A 19,601-nucleotide genomic window follows, 5' to 3' on the forward strand; every position below is an offset into this window, starting at 1 on the left:
AAAACAACCACTCGGCATTGAAGGATTGCGAAAAATGACTCTCCAAGGAGAATTCTGGCCAATGCATACTCTGTACGACATGCTCCTATAATTTTTTTCTGGATTGTTGCATTGCAGGTGTTTATGCAGGGCTCCGCGATCGTGTCAGCATCAGGCTATAGTTAGAGAACCATTAGACAGCTGCATCAACCTCACGTATGTTGGGAAGATTGTTCTCTTGTGACATGGAGCAATAATTAGCCTTGGTAGTATCTGCATAGGCTGATCTTGAGGCCTGGAGATCGGTTTCCGTAACATTGTGCGTAAATGGGACTGTTTCTTGTAATTGTCATGATGGATGGGTATCATTTGTGAATGTAAAATGAAGTCAGACGTTCATGCTCCCCTTGCCCTTCCTTAAGCCTGGTACAACTCTTCCTGAAACAGTATTCTCAACAACAAGTCCTGGTTTTCTGGTTTTACTCGTGCTCATTCAGCAGCTCCTTCAAGGACAAATGCCTTCGCAATGCGACCAAAGAATGTATATTAGAAATAGAACCCCCTCAATCTCCAGTCCTAGACAGTACCTCATCCTGAACACGAATGACCAATTTGCCCTTCGCATGCTTACTCAATAAGACCTCATATGCCTAGCAACCACATCAGCCAGCAACCTTGACCACGAATACCTGGGCCACTCACCTCAATCGCATTCTCGAACCCCCAAACACCGCCAATCCACGTCTTCAAGACCCCCTCCTCAGCCAACACCCTCAGCCTCTCCAACCTCTTCGCATCCACCCAAGCCGTAACCTGCCGATATTGTCTGTCTATCCCACCCAGCCACACCGGCAAGAGCCGATTCAACATCTGCTTAACCAACACCCCCACCGCACTGCGGAAGGTATACGCCTCCAACGCCGGCCCAACGGAGACATACACATGCCCGGGGCCAGGCTTCAACCACCGTTCCGCCGCATACCACAGACCCTGCGACCCATACGCATCGACAATGACATCAAACGCCTCTAGCTCCTCCTCCTCCTCCTCGTTCTCATGATCAATCCTACCCTCCAGCCCCCGATAATCCACCACCTGCACACACCCCACCTCCCTCGCAACCTCCCCGGACTCCCTCGAACAACCCCCTACAACTACCACCTCAGGCCTCGAAGCCAACATCTGCGCAACAAAATGCCCCACCCCACCACACGCCCCATTAACCAACACCCTCTCCCCACCCTTTAAACCCCCGACAACCCCCTCCACCACATCCACCAAAGCCAACGCCGTCACCCCCGAAACCCCCAACCCGGCCGCAGCCGCCAACGAAACACCCTCCGGCTTACGGGCCACATCCCCCATCTCGACGATCAGGTACTCGCCCAGCGCGCCGGCGCCGTTCCTGAGGTGCTGGGCCACGGAAATCGACCCGAAGACCGCCGTGCCGGGCGGGAAGAAGCGATGCGCATTCGGGGGTGGTGGCGGGACGAGCGGTACGCGTGCGCCGGTGGATACCACCGTTCCTGAGAAGTCTGTTTCGGGGACGGCGGGGAAGTGCCGGGTCCATGCGGGGAGGAGTTGCATCATGTGGGTTGCGCCGGGGTGGAGGGCGATGTGGGAGATGCGGATGAGGAGGGAGGTTTCTGTTGATAGGGTGGGGGTGGGGTGTGTTGGGTTGAGGTGGAGGGTGGTGCTGGGGGGGCCGGGGTGGATGAAGGTGTAGGTTTTCATGGTTCGGGGGATGGGTTCTGGGGGTGTAGATGGGGGTTCGGTGGGAGGCATTGTGTTGTTTTTGATAGAGTGTGGTTTTATGTATTGAGGATGAGGGTGCGAAGGTCACTGTTAAGATCGGAGTGGCCGGTGCGGTTTGTCTGGAGTCGCGATTTTGGGAGATAAGTTACTGTGTTGGGGGTATGACACGCGGGGTAAGTATTTATGTCAGTTGGTCGTCAGGAGGGTCTGGCTTTGTTCGGTGTCTTGTCTAGGTTTGCAGTGCCGTAGACGCCTTGAAGGTTGCTCGTGACCCGGGCAAATACGAGGTGGGAAGTATGTCTACTGAATATACAGGCCTGTCAGTACTTTGGTGTGGGGGTACTTCGGTTAGTAGGCCACCAAGAGCTGTTGTAGAGACCAATGTAATATTGCTAGATAGACATGCTGCCGCCAGGAACGTCGCTCTTAAAGAGTCACTGAGACTCCTTTAATATGACATACTACCGGTACTTCCCTTACCTGAACGCAGGAATGAGTCGCGCCTTGGCCATCCGATCGAAAGCAACCCTATACCCCTCGACCGTGTCGATCGACTCACGAAAACCCACCGCCCGGGCCTTATCCAGCGAATACTGGCGATCGAAATCAAAGTCTACGAGCATCAAGCGAACATGGTCCCAATTCTGCGTCTCGATCAATCCCTCCTTCAGCCCCTTGCTCGCAACCAGGGACTTCCACGTATCCCCATGCGCCTCGACAAACTTCTGCATGGAAGCTCTCTGCTCGCCATCAGGCTCGCACCCCACCAATCCGAAGTACGCACACAATCCAGGCCAGACCTGCGCCCAGCGCACCGCTTCCCCGTCCGCAGAATTGAAGGTCGAACCATTGCCGCACCGGTCGCGATTCAACGCGGCAAAGATCTCCATCTTGGACAAAACGTCCTGAAAGGTATCGCTGTGGGAGGCGTGGTACCCGGCCGGCTTGCTCGGGAACGGGACGCGGGCGCCCTCCCCGTGAACCTGCCGGTAGAGCGTCAGGTAGAACGCAATGCCTTGCGCCATGTTCATGACGTTAGAGCCGGGAGCAAATCCCACGATGCCATCGGGTCGGATCTCCGAGAAGGTCCATCTGCCGTGCCGCTGGGATAGCTCCGTCAGGAGATCATACTGGCTGTAGTAGAAGATCGTGCTGTGCCATGGCTCGGGGATACGTGGGAGGTCTTCGTGCAGGGGTGCCTGGAAGTTGACTTCCTTGGGGAACTCCAGTCCGTATCCTTTGCCGCCAGTCTGTAGGATGACGACCTCCAGGCTGGACGCGACGGCGTTAATGGCTTCAATCGCCGTGCGGAGGATCTGGGTGTTGATGCTTTTCAGGGACTCGGGGTCGCTGGTTTGGATGTATGCTGTGCAGGAGGCATTGCTGTTAGAGTGATATGTTGATAGGGCGAAAGCCCAGACGGAGCCATTCCTAACCTACCGCAGAAGAAGACAACATCCACCATTTCCACCTCCTCAACCTTCGTTTTCAACTGCTCTATAACGATGTCCACGGAGGCTGTGAGGTCAATTCCAGGAACGATTCTCAGTCGAGAGTCATCGGGAAGGAAGGATTCTTCTTTCGCGAGAGGTTGATTGCACAAGCCTGTGACGCGTCTGAAAGTCGTTGCAGAAGGGTATGAGAGACACTGGTTGAGGAGCGACCAGCCTGAGATGCCTGATGCCCCGAAGATGAGAGCATGTTTCACATCGCCAGTCATGATGTTTAGCGGTGCGTCAAGTGCGATACGGTGCAGGATCCCAGAGAGAAGATAATTATTTGAACTGGTAGAGGATGTCTTATGCTGGTTCTGAGCTCTCGCTCTGGGCTTTATATCTTCGATGTGTATTTGTAATCTGTCTTGGCTGCCGGGTTTCATTTCCCGGACTTACCCTGCATTGGTCGTGTCTTTGACGATGATCTTACTCGGAAGAAAGAAGCTGACTCACATCAGAGACATGCATTAAACCGATCACAGTATGTCATCACAGGGACCCCACTGCTCTTTTGTTCCAACGTGAGAGGTCCTAAAATGAGTTGAGAGCAATTCATGATAGTATTCCCACAGCCAGGAATACAGAACCCGATCACGCGCGTCACCTGATAATGGCTACACGAAAGCCCTCGGAATCCCCTCGCTGAGAAGGATATTGCACAAGTCAGACTCCATGAGATCCAGAGAGTAAGACAAGCCATCATCAATGGAAGGAAGATCAGTCGAATGTTGAAGGTCAACATCTGCTTGTTCTCCCGTTCGGCCTACCGCTGCTGCGGACCAGCTCTGATCATGTGCTGAGCGTAGGGAGCTTTCATCTCGAGTCATAGTCCGACGGCCAGTTGTTGCGAACGAGCACGGCAACTTCCTCTTGGTCCCTGAAGATACCTTCGTGTCTCGTCGACGAGTCTGCCACTCGCACTGCAGCGTTGTGAGAAAGGTATTCGTGCGTCTCGCATTCTCAAAGCGACTACCCATCTCATCTAGCGCACGGAAACAAGTGTTCAAATGCTGCATCAATTCTTGATCTTCGTCATCCCCTTTGAGAGGTACCGTGATGAAAATAAGAATTAGTGCAGCCGAGAAGACGAAGGACACAATGAGATAATTGGCCCGGCGGAAACTATAGCATCGCTCATAGAGGGCGAGGAGTCTCGCTATCGATATCGCCGACTCGATGCACGTCATGCGTGCATGCCCTGAGCCTGGACCCTGAGGTGGCTGAGGCTGGATAACGTGAGAGATGTACGGACGGTGACAATGAATCATCATCTGATGATACTGCATGCTTGTCTGGACATTAGTATATGCCACAGTAGCGGTGGGCTTGCAGATCTCGCTCCAACTCACTGTAGAGCCAGTACGTGCGGAAGAGGTTGAACTCCACTCTCGGATTCGTCAAAGTCCAGCTCTGCTGGCAAATCAGCCTTCCACGACTTGAGCTTCTCGACTGTGTGGGCTGCTAGCTCCTGCATTTCACGTATAGACATAGAAGAGATGTCATATCTGCATCCCGGGTTAGTGACCGGCATCAATGCCAGGGCATCACTCTAGATCTTACAAAACATCAGTAAGTGGCAATGGGAGATCATAGAGAGAGGTCCATTCGTAGGATAGCTTCTTCAATGTGTTTGGAAAAGCGGGTACGTTGTTCGAGGCGGTCGGAGAGCCATATGGCTCCCACTTTTCGGCTCCTGGATCATTGCACCCATCCAACTTCTTCACTGTTATCACCGGCAATTGGTTTCGAGTATGACGACCGAGGTACCAACCCCAGAACCTGGGTACCTTGTTAGATATGAGTTAGGATGGGAAGGGATTGGTCATACTGCTCGCTCATATATGCTCCCCAGAAGGTCAGGCGGCGAATCTCGGCATTTTCCAACGGGATGATGCCCTTGGCCACGTACGGAGCCATATCCAGATGAAGTCCAAGATCAAAGGCCAATCGCATAGCCATTCCTGACAATGTCAGTTATCTTTCAGGCTTCGATATCGCTCGCCAACGTCAGAGACATACCACTGTACAGCCACCCCCGCGTATCCCTCGTGCAGGAGGCTTCATACCCGCCCAAGATGACCAAGGCTTGAACTGTAGCCAGTGACGGACTCTCCAATTCCAACTCAAGGAGTACTTTAGCACGATCACCAAAGAACTCGGCGAGCGATCGAGGAAAGGTTACAAGACTCGGGTGGTATCGGGGCTCGTACGCAGCTCCGATCGCACACCTACAATATTGTCAGTGAGCACAAAGCGTATGGAAGATGGAGGGTAGTCACCCACATAGCATTTACTAGTGTGAAAGAGTAGTATGGTGTATCCAAGTCATCGTCCAGATTATGTGCTCTCGACCTCCAGAATACTTGTTCGTCCACGACATGAAGACAGGGATCTTGCCATGTGAAGTAGAGCTTCAGCAGATGCTGTTCGAATGTTTCATCGACCGGGGCATCAAGCTCCGCACTCTTTAAGACTTCGTGTGCTCCTTTCTGGGCATTTGTTGAGCATGGCGGAGTGACACCGACGAGGATATCCAGGAGGTTGAGGTTGGAGGTGGACCCGTAGTACCGGAGCTGTCCGTCATGCATCACTTGAAGCCGTCCTGATCGGCATGACAGCTGACTAGTAACCTCATCCTCTTCATCCTCTCCGGTTTCATGAGAAGGATTAGGCTGAGGTTGAGGTCCAGGTTCGGTGGAGTCAGAGGAGCATGCCGAGTCAGCAGGCGTCCTAGGGATCGCCTTCGTGTTCGGCAGTTCATCCCGTTGAATGCTTAGGGATGTACATGTTATCTTGTCACCTCTCAGCACCTTTGAGCCTTTCCCCGAGACACCTTGCACTGGCTGTGCTGCTGAGGATACAAGGTTATGCGCGCCTAGAGTCTCTTGCGGATCTGCACCGGTCGATGGTGAAGAGGAATCGGCAACCGCCTTCTGATGAGGTGGCATTGCATCTGGAGAGAGCACAACATCTTCCCCAGATCTGGCGTCGTCAATGTACCGCTTTGCAGTCGACGTATCCTTCCCAGTCGTAAGACCATAACATTCCATTCCAAGCGCATCAAATATGCTTCCGATCATCAAACTGTCGCTCTCGTCCATGCAAGGAAGTTCCAAGCCCTGCCCTTGAATATAAAGTACCAGCTGGTTTATTCTTCTAGCCAAAACACCGAAGCTCACTCGTACCGGGATTCTAAGAAAGAACAGCTCATGAGCGGTGACACCGGAGAATGGATACGTGGAGCTTACTTGCGCCTGTCATCAACTTGGCGATAAGAGCATCTCTTGCCTTTTGCCCCGCAATTCCCACAAGCGGGAGTGGCTCCGTCGCACTAGAATGCATGTTGGGATCAGCAGACGCATCTCTTCTGTACCTGGCTTGTCGAGTACCTTCACCTTGCCCTCTCTGCAAGGGTTGCAGGCCGTCGTCACATGCTTTCGAGCAGGCTTAGGTGACTTGCTTTTCGGAGACATGACTGAGGACACGCGAGAAATCATGAACAAAGTTTGATTGCCATGACTGCGGGGTCATGGCAAAAAGTGGGATAAGATGAAGCCTCGGGATATGAATTCCGTGATGGGTTAGCAGTCACTGAGGAGTCGGGATTCCCGCTCCGGCGACACCTTGGTGCCTCAGGCATAGAGCATGGACATCATACCTTCCAGCTTTGAAAGTGTGGTTGATGCGCGTAGCAACTGCAGGTACGTTTTAATCATAGAAAAGGACACTGTGAATGATATCATTGAGTGAGTGACGGAATGTACTGATTGAGAATTCCTTCGTGCACTGGTACATGTTTTGGTAACACATTAACTATATATCGTCGATCACTTCGAGAAAAAGTAGGTGACGAGTGGGATTAGCAAGTATAAAGCGAGAGACTAACGAGGTGGATTATGCAGCTACTGAGCTACTCCAGACCCCTGCATCACAGGATCAAAACCAAATCCCCCCGCGGCCTGGCGTAATGCTAGCTCAGCCTTAAAAGCCGTGCAGAATGATCTGCAGCCCTGAGCGACAACCCTAGATGATCAGCCCTGAGTGCAGGCCCTAATCTTATCAATCACCAGGGCGGCGGGCCAGTGAGCGCGAGACCGGATTGACTCATCGCCGCAAGCGGCGGGGCAAACCTGCACCAGTGGCTCTGGCTCTCGCCAGCGGCTTAAATTCTGCATCGTGTCAGGAACCTTGAACAACCTCCACAACCTTATTCTTTAACCTCCTCTCCCCCCCCCGCGCCAATCCCTTTCCCTCCTCTTCAACCACCCAACCGCGACCTCTCCCTCCCGATTCAACATCCCATCCTCCACCAAAATGAGCTACATCCTCACCCTCTCCTGCCCCGACCGCCCGGGCATCGTCCACGCGGTGACGGCCTACCTGGTGCAGAACAACCTGAACATCATCGACTCGTCGCAGTTCGGCGACCCGACGTCGGAGCGATTCTTCATGCGCGTGCACTTCAAGCCGGAGAGCACGCCGGCGCCGACGCTGGAGCAGCTGCGGGAGGCGTTCGCGCCGACGGCGGAGAAGCTGGCGATGACCTTCGAGCTGGTGTCGGCGACGGCCAAGCCGCGGGTGCTGATCATGGTGTCGAAGATCGGCCACTGCCTGAACGACCTGCTGTTCCGGGCGTCGACGGGCCAGCTGGCGATCGAGATCCCGCTGATCGTCTCCAACCACCCGGACTTCGCCGCGCTGGCCGCCACCTACAACATCCCCTTCATCCACTTGCCCGTGACGGCGGCCACCAAGGCCGAGCAGGAGGGCCGCATCCTCGAGCTCATCGCCGAGCACCAGATCGACCTGGTCGTCCTCGCCCGCTACATGCAGGTGCTCTCGCCCAAGCTCTGCGACGCCATGTCCGGCAAGATCATCAACATTCACCACAGCTTCCTGCCCAGCTTCAAGGGCGCCAAGCCCTACCACCAGGCCTACGACCGCGGCGTCAAGATCGTCGGCGCCACCGCCCACTTCGTCACCAGCGACCTCGACGAGGGCCCCATCATCGAGCAGAACGTCGTCCGCGTCACCCACGCCCTCAGCCCCAAGGAGCTGACCCACGCCGGCTCCAACGTCGAGAGCAACGTCCTCGCCACCGCCGTGAAGTACTTTGCCGAGCACCGCGTGCTGCTCAACGGCCACAAGACCGTGGTGTTCAACTGAACACCCCCTGACACAAAAGTTATATCGAGATATTCTATATATACAACAGATTCATGTACAATCTAATGTGGCTTTGATTTTTTCAGCCCTCCCCCAACACCCAGGGGAAAGGCCCCCAAAAACAGAATGGAATCTAATGTACATATCCCCGCCTATAAATGCATCCACGTAATCATACACCCGACCGTAACCTGGAAATGGTAGACTACACGACACTACAACCACTCCTCCCCATCCTCGCGCTCGGCCCTCTCCCTCTCGCGCTGCCGTCCAACACGGGCGAGATTCTTCTCCCAGAGCCCTTCTAGATCCACCTCGGCGCGCTTCTCCTCCGTAAAGATCTGCACGACCACGCGCGTCCCCCACCCGGCATTCCCGAACCCCTCGAACCCGGCCGCCTCCTGCGCCGCCGCCACCTCATCCGCCAGGGGCGCCTCCTCCACGATCCCGGCGTTCACGCAGATCCACCCCGTCGTGATCCCATCGTCCTTGTCGTCCACCAGCGTCCCGGCCTTACTCGCCAGGCGCGCGCGCTTCGCCTTCCGCCGCAGCTTGATCTTCAGCTCGTTGCGGCCCAGCAGGCCGTCCGCGAACGGCGCCAGCTTGTATGTGGCCCGCAGCCAGCGGCACAGCCGGTCCGCCGAGACGTTCAGGTGCTTGACGCTGCGCGCGGTGCCGACGATCATGATCACGTTGGCGCCCAGCGCCGGCGGTGTGTCCAGTCCCCGCAGATCGAGGAGTTTCAGCCCGTCCAGCCCCAGGTCTTTGAAGGTGTACTCCAGCAGCGCCGCGAGCAGGGCCGGCGGGTTTTCTGGGAGGGCGGGGATCTGCTCGCCTGAAATGATGGGGCGCGTGGCCGGCACGTCGGGCTCGTCTTGGAGGTACCACGGGATGTGGGATGGGGGTTCGGGGGCGGTGGTTGTGGTGGTTGTGGCGGGTTCGGGGTCTTGCGATGGGAGTGCGGCTGTCTCGGACGGTGGCGTTGAGGGTGTCGTGGGTGGGTGTTCGGATTGACGGAAGGGGGCGGAGGTGAGAGGTCTGGTGGTGGCGTACAGGGTTGGGAAGCGCGGTGCTGAGGCTGCTGTTGCGCTGATCGAGGGGTGTGGTGCGCTGAAGATCGCTGGTCGCAACCAGGGCGTTCGGAGAAGAGCTCTGTTCAGCATGGTCGGGTTGGACGACCGGGATTTTGGTGTTCTGAAGGCCTTTCTGAGATATATGTGGTTTGAAAGTAAACAGATGACTCGATCAGAATAAGGACGAAAGAAAAAGGGTCAATTGAAGTGCTGATGATCGCTGAGTAAAGATGGCGACCAACAGTTGAATATTTCGCCTTGCAGAAAGGAAGCAGTATCGTCGAAATGACGGAGTGCACGTGATACGCAGCAAACAATTCAAAAATCTGCGCCTGACCGCCTGGCCTGGCCTCGCCCTGCAAACGCGGCAAACAACCCGCGGAGACGCTTGGACCACCGCTGGGTTTCCGCCGAGAAAAAAAACTGCCCCCGACTGTCGATCGCAAGCCTCTCCATTCAACCAAGGTCAGTCAAAAATGCCGCGTGAGAATCAGAAGAGAGGTCGTCGGGCCGTCGACAAGGCTAGCAAGGACGCCGCCAAGCGCAAACGCGATGAAGTCCCCGAAGAGACCCTGCCCAAGCGCATGAAGCCGTCGACCGACGACGAGCCCGCCAACGACGATTTCACCCAAGGCGCCGACTACATCGCATTGGATGCCGAGCCAGCATACGACCAACAAGCCGAGCAGGAGGGCTTCGACCAGGAGAATGGCAATTCCGGCGAGACGGTGTTCTTCGGTCTCCTGGACCCCGAGGAACAGGAATACTTTTCCCGCGCCAGCGAGGTGCTGGAACTGAACCAGTTCGGCGACGAGGAGGAGCGGCGGGTGTTCATTGAGAGTGTGTACACGGAGGCCCGGGGCAAGGAGTTGAAGATTGCGTGCAGCCAGTCGTGCTCGCGGCTGATGGAGAAGCTCATTTCACTGTCCGACATGCGCCAGATCCGACGCCTGTTCAACAAGTTTATCGGCCATTTCCTGCACCTCGTCCAGCACCGGTTCGCCAGTCACTGCTGCGAGACCCTGTTCATCAACGCCGCGCCCGGCGTCACGCAGAAGCCATCGAAGCCTAAGGCGGAGAAGATGGAGGTGGACGGAGAGGAGGACGAGGAGCCGGAACCCGAGCTGTCGCTGGCTGAGATGTTCATGACGGTGGTGGAGGAACTGCAAGGAAACTGGGGATATCTGCTGACCGAGAGATTTGCGTCGCACACGATCAGAGTTCTCCTGCTGGTCTTGGCGGGAGAACCGGTGGATCTGTCGTTGAGCGACTCCGTTGTCGCTAGTCGGAAGAAGGAGAGATTGGGTCTGGCCAACACCGATACGCCGAAGGAGAACCCTGTGGCGCAGAAGAGAGGCGTCCCGGAGACGTTCGAGGCCACCCTGAAGAAGGTCATGAAGGATATGGTGTCTGTGTTGGATGATACGTATCTCCGCGCACTGGCCACCCACCCGGTTGGAAACCCGGTGCTGCAAGTGTTGGTGTACTTGGAGCTGTCGCATTTTGGGAAGTCCAGCGCGAAGGACCCCAAGTCGATCACGAGACGATTGATCCCAGATGAAGAGTTCATGGAAGGCTCTGAGAGCACCATCTTCGTCCGTGGGTTGCTGTACGACCCGGTTGGATCGCGACTGCTGGAAACCATCGTCAAGTGCCTGCCCGGAAAGTTGTTCAAGGCGCTGTACAAGAACCTCATGCGCGAACAGATGGGCTCCCTTGCACGCAACATCACCGCTGGATATGTCGTTCTGCGTATCCTCGAGCGTCTTGGCAAGGATGATCTCAAAGAGGCGGTCGACTTGATTGTTCCCCAGATCTCTGGTCTCATTGAGCGGTCCCGACTGATCGTGCCCAAGGCCCTGATCGAGCGTTGTCTGATCCGTGGGGTCGATACCGCCCCCATTGCCCGTGCTCTGGAAGCTGCTTACGACCGCGACCCCGCTCGCCGTCTGGATAAGATGCTGTGGCTGGAGGGCTTCTCTCAGGATGATGTGGAGCAGCCGAGATACGGCGACGAGGGAACCAGCGCCCCCAACAACCAGAAGGCTCTCGCAGCAGCTCGATTGCACAGCTCCCTGTTCGCGCAGACGATGCTAACTGCCCCAGGAGCTTTGAGCGGGCTGGTGTACTCTGGCCTGCTGGCGCAGTCGACGGAGTCTCTGATCAAGATCGCCACCGACCCCACTGCCTCGCATGTCCTGCAGCAAGCACTCACGCTACCCACCTCGACCACGCAATTCCGCCGCCAGCTGGTCACCCGCTTCACCGGACAGCTCAAGGACCTGGCTCTGGACAGCAGCGGATCGCGCGTGGTGGACGCCCTGTGGCACGCCACAAAGGATGTCTTCTTCGTCAAGGAGCGGATGGCGCAAGAGCTTGCGCAGAACGAGATGGCCCTGCGCGACTCGTTTGTGGGTCGGGCCGTGTGGAGGAACTGGTCGATGGATCTGTACAAGCGACGCCGGGGCGAGTGGGCTGCCAAGGCCAAGGGGTTGGATGCTGTCAACAGCACGGGCGAGCGTCCCAAGTCACGGATCGAACTGGCCCGAGCCAAGTTCGCTGCTAAGGCCGAGGAGAATGCTCAGAAGGCATCTGCCACCAGTTCGTGATGAATGAGCGGATGTGATGGAATAATGAACAATGCGGCTTTCCCACCTGTACATAGTCACCGCGGAGAGAGCATGTATATTATTAGCGGATAGAAAAAGTTTTGATGTCTTGCAAAACCATTTGACAAGCACGGTAGTATGTAAATCATTTATTGGCATAAAAGTCTGTAGAGTCTATAATCAATTACGAAATATAAATGCACTGGGTCACACGGTCGATCTACTTCGACTCCCTCAAAATCGACCGATTCAAATGCTCCTTCCGCACCGAAGGCACGCCCGACAAATGCAGCGTCAGATCCAAATCGCCCAAGAGACACTTCAAGACATGGCTGACCCCGGCCTGACCCCCCATGGCCAACCCATAAACGTACGGTCTCCCGATGAGCACCATCTTCGCCCCGAGCGCCAGCGCCTTGACGATATCGGCCCCACAGCGCACCCCGGAATCAAAGAGCACCTCAATCCTGTCGCCCACCGCATCGACGATCTCGGGGAGGACCTCCAACGAGGCGACGCCGCCGTCCTGCTGGCGCCCGCCATGATTCGAGACGACAATGCCATCCATGCCATGCTGGACGGCCAACTCCGCATCCTTGACGGTCTGAATCCCCTTCAACACGATCGGCCCCTTCCAGTGCTCCTTCAGGAACTCCAGATCCTCCCACCCGTGACTCCGCCCGGGGAAGACCGTATGCGCCCACTCGCGCGCCGCGGCGCCCAGATCCTCCTCGACCTCCTTGCCATGCTTCTCGCGGAACTTCCGCCGGTACACGGGATCCGTGAACCCCAGCTCCACGCCGATACTATCCGCCCGGAGGAACGGATTATACGCATTGCTGAGATCGCTCGGCCGCCAGCCCAGGATATACGTATCCAGAGTCACGACCAAGACCTTGAAGCCCGCGTCCTGGGCGCGATGCAGCAGACTGGCGGTGATGTCGTTGTTCTCGTTCAGCGGCCAGTACAGCTGGAACCACCGCTTCCCGGCGGGCCCGTTGGCCGCGGCGGCGTCTTCGATGCTGGTCGAGGCCGCCGTCGAGAGGATGTAGGGCACGTGGTCCTCGGCGGCGGCGCGCGCCACGGCGCCCTCGCCGTCGCGGTGGAAGATCTTCTGCACGCCGACCGGCGCGATGGCGATCGGGTAGGGGTATTCCTCGCCGAAGAGGTTCACTTTTAGGTCCGGGTAGTCGCTCGGCACCAGGCGCGAGGGCACCAGGTTCCATTTGGCGAAGGCGGCGCGGTTGTTCGCGTCCGTTTGGCCGGTGCCCGCGGAGCCGTGCACGTAGCCGAAGCTGTCCGCCGACAGGCGGGATTTCGCCGTGGGTTCCCAGTCGTGCGGGTGCGGGGGGAAGCGCGGGCGCTCGTCGCCGAGGCCGGCGCTGTAGATGGCGTTTTCGTAGGTGTAGGGCGTTGGGTTGGGGGTCATTTTGATGCGTTGGGTGCGCTATGTGGTATGTATGGGGTATAGGTGGTTACACTGGCTTAGATGGTTGTTTTTATACCGTTCATACGGTTTGGGTCTACTGGAGAGTAAGACAGTTGAGGTCATTGGCACACAAAGTAATCGGCCGAGATTTCAGATTGGGTTCTTGACTACGCTGCAGACGGTGACGTTGTGTTGTCGACCATGGCGAAGGATAGGTGATGTCACCAGCTGGTTAGGGCACGAGTGGGGATCACAAGGCCAGGCACATGCGGCGCGGCGGATTGATCCAAGTATCGCTTATCACTCACAACCGGGCATGAGACTACTAACAAACTGGATTACTGCGGAAATCAAGCGACTTTCTCTTTCTACTTTAGATCGAACTTAGTACTGTTTTTTACTTACTAAACAGCCCGGAGCGTGGAAAAAATATAAAAATATATATTCTAAATAATCTTTAAGTAATCCTGGATTAATCCAAAAGTTGATTTAAAAAAAATAACTATTATTCTAACTGCATGCCTGAGTTTATATAAACTAGTTATATAATTTAAATAAAATATATACTACTAATATTATTTATTTTATTTTTATCTCGCCGGCCTGTCTATTATTTTTCTAATTCTTAAAAAATATTAAGCCCCGTTTTAATAATTATATTATATTTAATCTAAATTTTTTAATAATGATATATTCTTAAATACTAATTAGATTAATCTAATTTCTTATTATAGTTACTAAAAAGATTTATTTAAAGATTAATAATATTTTATAACTATTTTAAATCTATACTTCTTCTATCTACTATTTTTTAGATCTTATAATATTTAACTGTATTAGAGGCCTTAAAACTTATTTATTTATTTATAATATATATAATACGCTACTTTAGAAATATCTAAAAGTTAAATAAGACTTAGTAATATAAATAATATAAAATCTTTTCTACAGATACACATCAAATTACTTAATCTATAAATAAAAATCTTTAGTAGAGTGGATTAACCTGACTGTTATATCTTAATCTTAATCTGGCCATAACCTGGCGGTCAGATTAAAATATAAAATTAAATTAACTGTTAGATAAAACAGTTAACTATAGTTAACTGTTATATCTAGACTAGTTCTAAAAAAACTAGTTTAAATAGAAATCAAACAGAAATAAGCTAAAATCAGACTAAAATTAAATAGTTATATTCTGCTCTTTTTTACCGCCTTCTAAAATAGATTTAATTACTAAAAAATTAGATCGGCCGGTTAACCGCAGGTTAAACCGGTTAGAAATATATATATTTTTATATCTGATTATAACCTGCAGTCAGGTATAAAAATTTTAATTAACCTGACCTGACCTGGCTGTTAGCCACTCTAATCTTTAGTATAATTTTTATTTCTTTAAAACATGCTGATTCAGAGATAGAATTAAATATTATTTTCTTTTTTATTATATTATATTAAAGTTAGATAATATTACTGTTATACAATACCTACTACTACAGCAGCTTATATCTATTACTATAGCAGCTGCTTTAGAATTAATATAAATTTATTAGAATTTTAATCTAAATATTTATATTATTATATTACTTATCTCTTCTTTTTATATAATATATTATTCTGAGATTCTTTAGAAAAAAAGATTTCTTAAGAATTAAAAATTAATAAAAAACTATTTTTAATTATCTTATTTATCTTATTTAACCAGTATATTTATTATATTAAGTAGTTTCTAATAATTTCTAATTCTTTTTATTTTTAGTTATTTAAGAAAAAGTAATATATTATCTAATAAATTTTTATTAAAATTATTTTAAGATACTTTATTTGTTTTTAAATTATATTATCTAATCTAAATAGATATTTAAGAAGTATAAGCTACTATTTACTAATTAAAATAATTAAAATAATTAAAAAAAATATATTTAAGTATTATAAATAGAATATAAGAATATTAAATTTTTAATAAAATTATAATAATATTATACTAGCTTAACCTTATTTTCTAAACAAAAAAAAATTAAATTTAAAAAAGTTTTTATTTTCTTTCTTTGGTTTAGTTTATAATAGAAAATAAAATAGATTTATAATTTATTATATACTTTTAAAAAAGCTTCTCGGAAGTATTAAATAAAAAATTAAAAAATTCTAGCTGCAGTTAGCTATTTAAATTCTATCTATTAATAAAGATAATATTAATATATTGTTATACAATACCTACTGCTACAGCAGTCTATATCTACTACTATAGCAGCCGCTTTAGGACTAATATAAATTTATTAAAATTTTAATTCAGATATTTATATTATTATATTACTTACTTTTTTTTATATAATATATTATTCTGAGATTCTTTAGAAAAGAAGATTTCTTAAGAATTAGTTTTAAAATTAATAGAAGACTATTTTAAACTATTTTATTTATCTTATCTAACCAGCGTATCTACTATATTAAATAGTTTCTAAATAATTTCTAATTTTTTTTTTTAGTTATCTAAGAAAAAGTAATATATTATTTAATAAATTTTTATTAGAATTATTTTAAGGCACTTTGTCTGTTTCTAAATTATATTATTTAATTTAGATAGATATTTAAAAAGTATAAGCTATTATTTATTAATTAAAATAGTTAAAATAATTAAAAAAACAGGTTTAAATATTATAAACAGAATATATAAATATTAAATTTTTAATAAAATTATAATAATACTATACTAGCTTAATCTTATTTTTTAAATAAAAAAAAAGTAAATTTAAAAAAGTTTTTATTCTTTTTCTTCGGTTCAGTTTATAACAAAGAATAAAATAGATTTATAATTTATTATATATTTTTAAAAAAACTTTTAAAAGTATTAAATAAAGAATTAAAAAATTCTAGCTATAATTAACTATTTAGATTTTATTTATTAGCAGAAATAGTATTAATATATTAATAAAAAATTCTTAGAAGACCGCCGAAATATTAAGAAATTATAAGATTATTTTATTTAATAGACTTTTTTTTATTTAAAATATAATTATTTTATAATTTAATATTATAAAACAGCTTAAACAGACCTACTACTAAACTAATTAAAATTTAAAAAAGTTTTATTTTTACTTAAATATTTTAAAATATTATTTTAAATCTAAATAAAATAATAAATATATATTAATTTTTTTTTAAAGCTGATATCAGAATTTAGTTAATATATTTATAAATATATATTAAAATTATCAGACTTCCGAGAGAAAATAGTATCTATTATTATTAATTATTAGAATATATTAAATTAAAAGAAAAAATAAGATTTAAAAAGCCGGGAATACTATTTAAATAAAACTTTTAGAAAATCCGGGTTTTTATAGTTTAATAATAAGTTTTTTTTATCTAAATTCTTTATTATTATAAATATAATAATAAATATTATTTAACTAATTAATACTCTTATAGAAATAGAAATAAAATTAAACTAAAATTAATAAAAAAAATAATAGTTGAAGAAGTCTTTATATTTTAAATAAACTAATTTAAAATAAAGACTGCTATTTATTTTAATATATTTATTTATTTTAAAAATATATTTAAAATTCATATAGACTTAGATTTATATACTAAAATTAATTTTATTAGCTATTAATTTATTTAGTAATTTTATTTAAATATAGTCTATTTTATAGTTCTACTGGTTGTTATAATTAATTATTTTATTATAAATATTTATAATATATAAAAAATTTCTATTACTACTATTAATTTAAGAAGAATTATATAATTATTTATAAAATATTATATAACTATTAATTATAATTTAGATCTTTCCAAAAGTCCTATTTTATTTTTAATAACTATTTTAAAAGATCTATATATTTATTTATTTATATAAAATTAACAGTAGTAATATAAGATTTAAATATTAAAAATTTTATTTTTTTATAAATTTATAAAAGCTTACTAAAATCTTGTTTATATTTATACTATTATTAAACTTTTAGAAAATATCTGGCTATTAAAAATTAAAGTTTTTTTAAATTATTTCTAAATTAAATTTAATAAGATTATATTATTTTCTAAACTCTAAGATTTTATAAATATATATTTTTTTTAGTTATTTTTAATAATTTTTTTTTATAGATTCTTGGATTATATTATTAATTTAAAAAATAATAAAATTCTACTGTATAAATCTATTTATTTTTTATTTTAAGTTAAGCTTTAATTTCTCTGTTATTATATTAATAAAAATATTTAATTAGAATAAATTTAATTTTCTAAAAGTTCTATAAAAGCTTTTATTTTTTTTATATTAAAAAAAAATAAAGATTTTCGATTATATATAGATTATAAAAAACTTAATAAGATTTTAATTAAAAATTATTATTTTTTATTTTTAATTTTAGAAATTTTAAATAGGATTATAAAAGCCAAATATTTTTTTAAACTAGATATTTAGAATATATATTACTAAATTTATATTAAATAGAAAAATAAATAGAAGACAGTCTTTCAAATCTATTATAAATATTTTAAATATTTAGTTATATTTTTTAAATTAACTAATATTCTGATTATATTTTAAAATTATATTTATTTAGCTTTTTATAATATATTAGATATCTTTTATATTATTTATTTAAATAATATTCTTATTTTTTTAAAAAACTGTTTTTTTTATACTCTTTATCTATATTAAGTATTAGAATACTTATAAACAATAGATCTTTATATTAAACTATTAAATATACTTTCTATTAAAATTATATTAAATTTTTAAAATATATTATATTTTTATATAGTATATTAATAGATTTCTGATAAATATTTAATATTTTTATATAACTAATACCAACTATATACTATAAGATCTAAGTATTCTTAGAATTCTATAATTTTATTAATATTTTATTAAGAATTATTTTTTAATTATATTGCTACTGATCTTTTTTTTAAAAGATATTTAAAATAGAAAGAAGTCTAAAAAAATAATATTAATTAATAAAAAAATAGTAGTATTTCAACAGCTTTTTTATAGTTTTAAAACTCTGTTTTTATTAAAATATTTTAATTTTTAATAAAAAATCCGGATAGAAACAGATATTTTTTAATAAAATATAATAAAAATATTATTTTAGCCGGATAACTATAAAATATATTATTCTGTTATATTTTGATTAAAGAAGTTTAATAGTATTAAAACTTATTACTCGACCCCAGACTAAAAGCTTTTTATTATTATTTATTTATTTAAGTATTAGTGTTAATTGTTATACAATATCTACTGCTACAGTAGTCTATATCTACTATTATGACAGCCGCTTCGGGGTTGATATAGATTTATTAGAATTTTAATCCGGATATCTATATTAGTATATTACTTATCTCTTCTTTTTATATAATATATTATTCTGAGATTCTTTAAAAAAAGATTTTTTAAAAATTAGTTTTAAAATTAATAAAAAATTATTTTTTAATTATTTTATTTATCTTGCCTAACCAGTATATCTACTATATTAAATAGTTTCTAATAATTTCTAATTCTTCTTATTTTTAGTTATCTAAGAAAAAGTAATATATTATTTAATAAACTTTTATTAAAATTATCTTAAAATATTTTATCTGTTTTTAAACTATATTATCTAATCTAAATAGATATTTAAAAAGTATAAGCTATTATTTACTAATTAAAACAATTAAAATAATTAAAAAATAGATTTAAATATTATAAATAGAATATAAAGATATTAAATTTTTAATAGAATTATAATAATACTATACTAGCTTAATTAGAGTGGCTAACGGCCAGGTCAGGTCAGGTTAATTGGAATTTTTATACCTGACCGCCAGGTTATGGCCAGGTTAAGAAAATTTTTATACCTGACCGCGGTATAGCTAAAAAAGAGACGGTTAACTGTTTTAACTGTTCTTAGTATTAAAACCTGTTTACTATATCTATTTAGGCTTTAGTACAGTTAAGATATATTTAGATTAAGTAGTTATTAATCTGACTATCTTAATTATTATCTAAAAGTATATAGAAATAAGCTTTTAAAATCAGAAAAAAATAACTAAAAGAAGTATTAGTATTTTCTTTATTTTTATCTTAAAAAATTAATTAGAG

General features: G+C 44.4%; 7 protein-coding genes across 7 annotated transcripts; 2 read left to right on the top strand and 5 right to left on the bottom strand.

The window, feature by feature from the left end:
* Positions 1–569: 569 nt before the first annotated feature.
* On the bottom strand, positions 570–1,641 carry BO95DRAFT_329109 (NAD(P)-dependent alcohol dehydrogenase; the record flags this gene model as incomplete). The annotated part of the gene is made up of 2 exons (XM_025581892.1): positions 570–629; positions 682–1,641. Coding segments are annotated over 2 exons (1,020 nt in total), but the record flags the coding sequence as incomplete, so codon positions are not given.
* A 484-nt stretch (positions 1,642–2,125) lies between these two features.
* BO95DRAFT_441919 (uncharacterized protein) lies at positions 2,126–3,515 on the bottom strand. The gene is made up of 2 exons (XM_025586299.1): positions 3,171–3,515; positions 2,126–3,100 (listed from the first exon to the last, which is right to left on the bottom strand). Exons 1-2 carry the CDS (start codon positions 3,190–3,192, stop codon positions 2,211–2,213), a joined length of 912 nt encoding a protein of 303 aa, XP_025443218.1. The 5' UTR covers positions 3,193–3,515; the 3' UTR covers positions 2,126–2,210.
* A 329-nt stretch (positions 3,516–3,844) lies between these two features.
* On the bottom strand, positions 3,845–6,703 carry BO95DRAFT_360903 (uncharacterized protein; the record flags this gene model as incomplete). The annotated part of the gene is made up of 9 exons (XM_025582494.1): positions 3,845–4,517; positions 4,580–4,735; positions 4,791–5,009; positions 5,059–5,191; positions 5,250–5,458; positions 5,514–5,902; positions 6,071–6,422; positions 6,479–6,561; positions 6,620–6,703. The coding sequence occupies 9 exons, from the start codon at positions 6,701–6,703 to the stop codon at positions 3,845–3,847; spliced, it is 2,298 nt and encodes a 765-aa protein (XP_025443219.1).
* A 709-nt stretch (positions 6,704–7,412) lies between these two features.
* Positions 7,413–8,502, top strand: BO95DRAFT_441920 (formyltetrahydrofolate deformylase). The gene has a single exon (XM_025586300.1). The coding sequence runs from the start codon at positions 7,545–7,547 to the stop codon at positions 8,394–8,396; it is 852 nt and encodes a 283-aa protein (XP_025443220.1). The 5' UTR covers positions 7,413–7,544; the 3' UTR covers positions 8,397–8,502.
* BO95DRAFT_441921 (RsfS/YbeB/iojap family protein) lies at positions 8,463–9,702 on the bottom strand. The gene has a single exon (XM_025586301.1). The coding sequence runs from the start codon at positions 9,557–9,559 to the stop codon at positions 8,612–8,614; it is 948 nt and encodes a 315-aa protein (XP_025443221.1). The 5' UTR covers positions 9,560–9,702; the 3' UTR covers positions 8,463–8,611.
* A 236-nt stretch (positions 9,703–9,938) lies between these two features.
* On the top strand, positions 9,939–12,124 carry nop9 (RNA-binding RNA processing protein NOP9). Its single transcript, XM_025586302.1, has one exon. It carries the CDS (start codon positions 9,946–9,948, stop codon positions 12,076–12,078), a length of 2,133 nt encoding a protein of 710 aa, XP_025443222.1. The 5' UTR covers positions 9,939–9,945; the 3' UTR covers positions 12,079–12,124.
* Positions 12,125–12,279: 155 nt separating this feature from the next.
* Positions 12,280–13,521, bottom strand: BO95DRAFT_387248 (lactate 2-monooxygenase). Its single transcript, XM_025583514.1, has one exon. It carries the CDS (start codon positions 13,505–13,507, stop codon positions 12,299–12,301), a length of 1,209 nt encoding a protein of 402 aa, XP_025443223.1. The 5' UTR covers positions 13,508–13,521; the 3' UTR covers positions 12,280–12,298.
* Positions 13,522–19,601: the final 6,080 nt, after the last annotated feature.

This window comes from Aspergillus brunneoviolaceus (genome assembly GCF_003184695.1).
Source record: "Aspergillus brunneoviolaceus CBS 621.78 unplaced genomic scaffold BO95scaffold_26, whole genome shotgun sequence".
In the NCBI taxonomy this organism is placed as follows: Eukaryota; Fungi; Ascomycota; class Eurotiomycetes; order Eurotiales; family Aspergillaceae; genus Aspergillus; species Aspergillus brunneoviolaceus.